The 4,395-nt window shown below is 42.1% G+C and overlaps 1 protein-coding gene across 1 annotated transcript in view; it reads left to right on the plus strand.

Annotated features, from left to right (window-relative positions):
* The window catches only part of CPNE1 (copine 1), a gene marked incomplete at its 5' end in the record, with an annotated part of 6,964 nt that continues 2,569 nt past the window's right edge, over positions 1 to 4,395 (plus strand). The window contains 5 exon segments of the mRNA XM_021416563.1: positions 1 to 43; positions 353 to 486; positions 1,157 to 1,211; positions 1,290 to 1,341; positions 2,925 to 3,058. Coding sequence (XP_021272238.1) covers positions 1 to 43; positions 353 to 486; positions 1,157 to 1,211; positions 1,290 to 1,341; positions 2,925 to 3,058 — 418 coding nt within the window.

Genomic DNA, 4,395 nt, shown 5'->3' on the forward strand with positions numbered 1-4,395 from the left:
GTTCCTGGACTATGTTATGGGAGGCTGCCAAATTAATTTTACGGTGAGTTGTTTTCCCCCTTCACATCTTGGTGGATGATAGGACAAGGCAATGAAGCTGTGGTTAGTACTTTTAATTTGCAGTATGTGTTTTCTTAAGGAGTAATGAACACTACCAGAAAGAATTGATTTTGTATTTTGTTTTTTGATATCAAGTAGCAAATCTAATGGATCTTGGATTTCTTAAGCTTCTTTTGAGAAATCAATTCCCAGTCTTGGTAGAAGGAGCTGCTGCTCCTTAGTTATTGGTTCTTCTCATTTGCTTACGATGCTGTTTCATTGATCTGCTGTTATCATCCTCTAAATTGATTAGGTGGGCATAGACTTCACTGGCTCCAATGGTGATCCCAGTTCACCAGATTCTCTTCACTACATCAGCCCAGATGGGATAAATGAGTACTTGATTGCCATCTGGAGTGTGGGAAGTGTAGTCCAGGATTATGACACGTATGTAAGAGGCTCTTAACTGTTGTAGCCCCCTCATAAAAAATGTTTCACAGTGGGGTTATTGGTCAAGGCTAATACCTTGTTCCAGAGCTGTAGTATTTGGATGACTGAGGTGCTGCTGCCTTTCTTTGGGAGATCCCTTCAGGAACTGCTGCTGCTGCTGCTGCTTGCTTCTGGCACTGCCAAGAAAGGCAATGACAATACTTTTTTAATTCAGCAGGTTTGCTTCATTTGTCCTTCCTGATCTTCCAGGGACCTTTATGGCCTTCAGTTACTCTGTAGTGCTGCTTTAGCTGGTTGCTAATCCCTTCTTGGAAACGGTGCATTTCAAACATGAATTCCCTGTTAGATTCAGTGGGAACATGTTTGCGTGCTCTGTCCTTCAGCCAAACTGACTGGATTGGCTTTTTTCTTGCTACTTTGAGATCTGAGAGTAGTGCAGGATACTGCATTCAAAGACATTCTGAAACTGTCAATCCCATGCTTGAAATCCTTGGGTATCTGTTTACTGACCGTGGGAAACGAGGTGGTGTACCTACTAGGTGGTGTACCTGTTCCCAATGGCAGGAATTGAACCTTGGTCATCAACTGTTTGTGGGAATAACACAGAATTAGTGAAGTGTTACAAGATTTCTCTTTCTCATTTCTTCTCGTTGCCCTTTTTTCCAAGGGACAAGCTGTTTCCTGCATTTGGGTTTGGAGCTCAGGTTCCTCCTAGCTGGCAGGTAAGGCCTTCACAGTGCTGTGCAGTTGCTCTGTTAATGTCTGCGTTCTCTAACTGGTTGTAACATCGCCGTTTCTAGGTGTCTCATGAGTTTGCTTTGAACTTCAATCCCAACAACCCTTATTGTCAAGGTGAGGACACCTCTTTATTAATATTTCACTGAGAGGGACTGATGTTTGAAGTGTTCAATTTCTTTCATAACTGATTAAAAAAAAAAGCAAAAGAGATGCAGTGTGACGATATCCAGCAAACTTCGTGTACTCTCACCTGAATGTGAACATCTGTTGATGCAGACTTCTGTGTGGTCTGTGTAAGCTCCAGTGAAGTTATCTAGGTTAAGTTTGATTGTTGGAGATGGAGAGAGCTGAGACACAGAGGGTTCTAAACATCAGGAAGCAGCTGTGTACTGTGCGGGTGATAGAGCACTGAAACAGACTCCTCAACCTCTCTGGGCAACCTTCCTTGGAGATCTTCAAAAGTCACAGACGTGGGTCTGGGCTACTGGTTCTTGGTGGCCCTGTTTGAGAAGGGGGTTTGGATGAGATGTTCTCCAGAGGTCCCTTTGAAACTCAGCCAGCCTGTGATTCTGTTAGTCTGCTGAAATTTTTGTTGCTGCAGCTTGGTTATTTCTTGTTATGTTATAGGTGGCTGTGAATTCAGATCAGCAGCGTGCCTGTGTCAGTCACACTTCCAAAGCTGCCATCTGCCCAGGCTGTTAGTGACAGTGGCCACTTCTTCAGTATTATCAGTGTTTCTGTGTTATTTTTAAAGGATTGTCTCAAATGTTTATTTTCTTCAAAGCCACATTCTTCTGTGGGAGTTTTTAGTGGTTTGTCTGTAAACCAGATTATGAAATCTTAAGGACTCTCTTGGCAAGCAGCAATGTGGAATTGTTGTTGAATAAATGTTTTTTCTTCAGGTTTTCTATCTAATCGAAGGCTGGCAAAAAATGGAATCTGAGAATCAGTGTTAAAATCAAAGCATTTCCCTGCTCAGTTCCACATTGCCTGTCTCACTGCAATCTCTGTCATTGCAACAAGTTCTGTCACAGAGCAGTAGTTTTGAGAAGTAAAGCACTGAAGTCCATGTGGTGGGCAATGGCAAATAAGTGCATCAGTATAACCCAGTCTGTAGGGCAATTTAAATGGATCCACACAAGAATCTAAACCATTGGAATTCCGACTTTTAAAATTTTGGTTAGTTAACTTGAGAGAAACTAATTGCATTGGAGGAACCTTAGGGACACATTTTTCTGGGGAAAAAAAAAATTCAATCCATTGTCCGTTTAGACTACAGCCATTTAAAAGAAACTGAATGACAGGGTAGAAAGGACAAGTTCACCAGCATGCATTCTCCGGATTATTTTCCCCCCAGCTTCCATTACTTTTGTTATGTTAGAGTCACAAAGAGTAATGTAAAGAATACAGAACAGGGGAGAAATCTGGAAATCTTGTCTCTGCAGATGCCCGCTGGTTTCAGCCCNCAAAGAGTAATGTAAAGAATACAGAACAGGGGAGAAATCTGGAAATCTTGTCTCTGCAGATGCCCGCTGGTTTCAGCCCTGTGCTTTGTATGTTCACTGTTATCTGCTGTTTGTTTTGTCCTTTAGGAGTTCACACCAGTGTGAATGATTGTCCATTTGTCCTACTACTTAGTAATGCTTTTAATAATTACAGGAGAAATTGTGAGGCAGTTTGCCGTCCTTGTGTTACAGGGATCCAAGGAATAGTTGATGCCTACCGCCAGATCCTTCCTCAGATCCGACTCTACGGGCCAACCAACTTCTCCCCTATTATAAACCACGTGGCCAAGTTTGCTGCTCACTCGGCGCAACAAAGAACTGCTTCTGTGAGTGCACGTCCTTCCCTTTGGATCTGCATCTGGGTGATGTTTCTATTTTCTCTGTTCGTGATGAGATAGAATGGAATGGTGAAGTGATTTCTTTCTCCTTCCTTGAGGTCTCGAGTCTGGTCCTCTCTTACCGCCCTCCAGAGAGACTCTTCCCATTCTCTTGGTTGATACGTTGCTGTTGATGTGAACCTTTACTAAAGAAGTATGCAGGGGTACTGTGTTGGCTTTTAGACCAACTGGATTTTGCCCGCAGTTGTGTCACCCTAACCTCTCTTGCCAGGCTCCATCACCTGTAGAGAATGCATGCAGTGTAAAGGGGCCCTGTATGTTTTATTCCAAGCAATTTTGCACTCAAGAATGTACACAGAGAAGAACTGAAAAATATCAGACGACTTGACTATTTGTCCCACCATGTTTGCACAGAGAATCCAGAGTGCCATGCTAACAAAGCAGTTGGAGAGCTGGCAGATCAGCATGCTGCGTCGCAGAATGTCCATGCTAGCTCCTGTGGCTGTGCTGCATATCTTGTTTGTGTGCTTGCATGGCCATGGCTGCTGTTAAAATTCAACTCCATCTCTTAAAACTTAGTTTGTTGTGCATAAGGATGAAAGGCTTATTTCCTGATCCATTTAACTGATTCTGTTTTGACTACCTAGTTAGAAGGGAATTTGATGTACGCTCTGATACTCATCTTCTGGGCTAGCTGTATCAGGATTTTGATTTCTACTTAAGTAGAGAATTAATTTCCCATACAGTGAGGTTCTGGTCTAGGGACATACTCCTTACATTTAAGAGGGTTTTTTTTTTGGCTGTCCAAAGACTTGGGGGAATCCTCTATATTTTTCTTCATATGTTCAATGTTTCTACTTATTCTTACAGATGAAAAATTATTTAAGTAAAGGATATGTCAGTAATGGGTTGCAATCACGTTAAACTTGTATTGACTGCCTTTTGGAATTGGAAGTTTAGTTTTTTCATTCTAAGTCTCTGATATCTTTTGTTTTTATTTTAAGTCTGTAGATAGTTGCTATAAAACAGTGCTTGCAGATTTCAGAGTCAGTGCTGAACCTTAGCCTCTGGAAAGGAAAGGGAATTTTAAACGCTTTATCTTGCCAATGTTTTAGCTTAGGGTATTTTTTTCTTCTAGAAAAGCTGATGTGTTCTTCTGTGTCACCTCTGGAGTGTCTCCATGTCATGACATTTGCCATGGCCACATGTTCAGATTTCTGATAGTTATCACATTACTGATAGAGTCACAGAATGGGTTGGCTTTTAAGGGACCTCAAAGCCCACCCAGCCCCAATCCCTGCTATTGGGCTGATTGCTGCCCACCA

This window comes from Numida meleagris, chromosome 19, assembly GCF_002078875.1.
Source record: "Numida meleagris isolate 19003 breed g44 Domestic line chromosome 19, NumMel1.0, whole genome shotgun sequence".
Lineage (NCBI taxonomy): Eukaryota > Metazoa > Chordata > Aves > Galliformes > Numididae > Numida > Numida meleagris.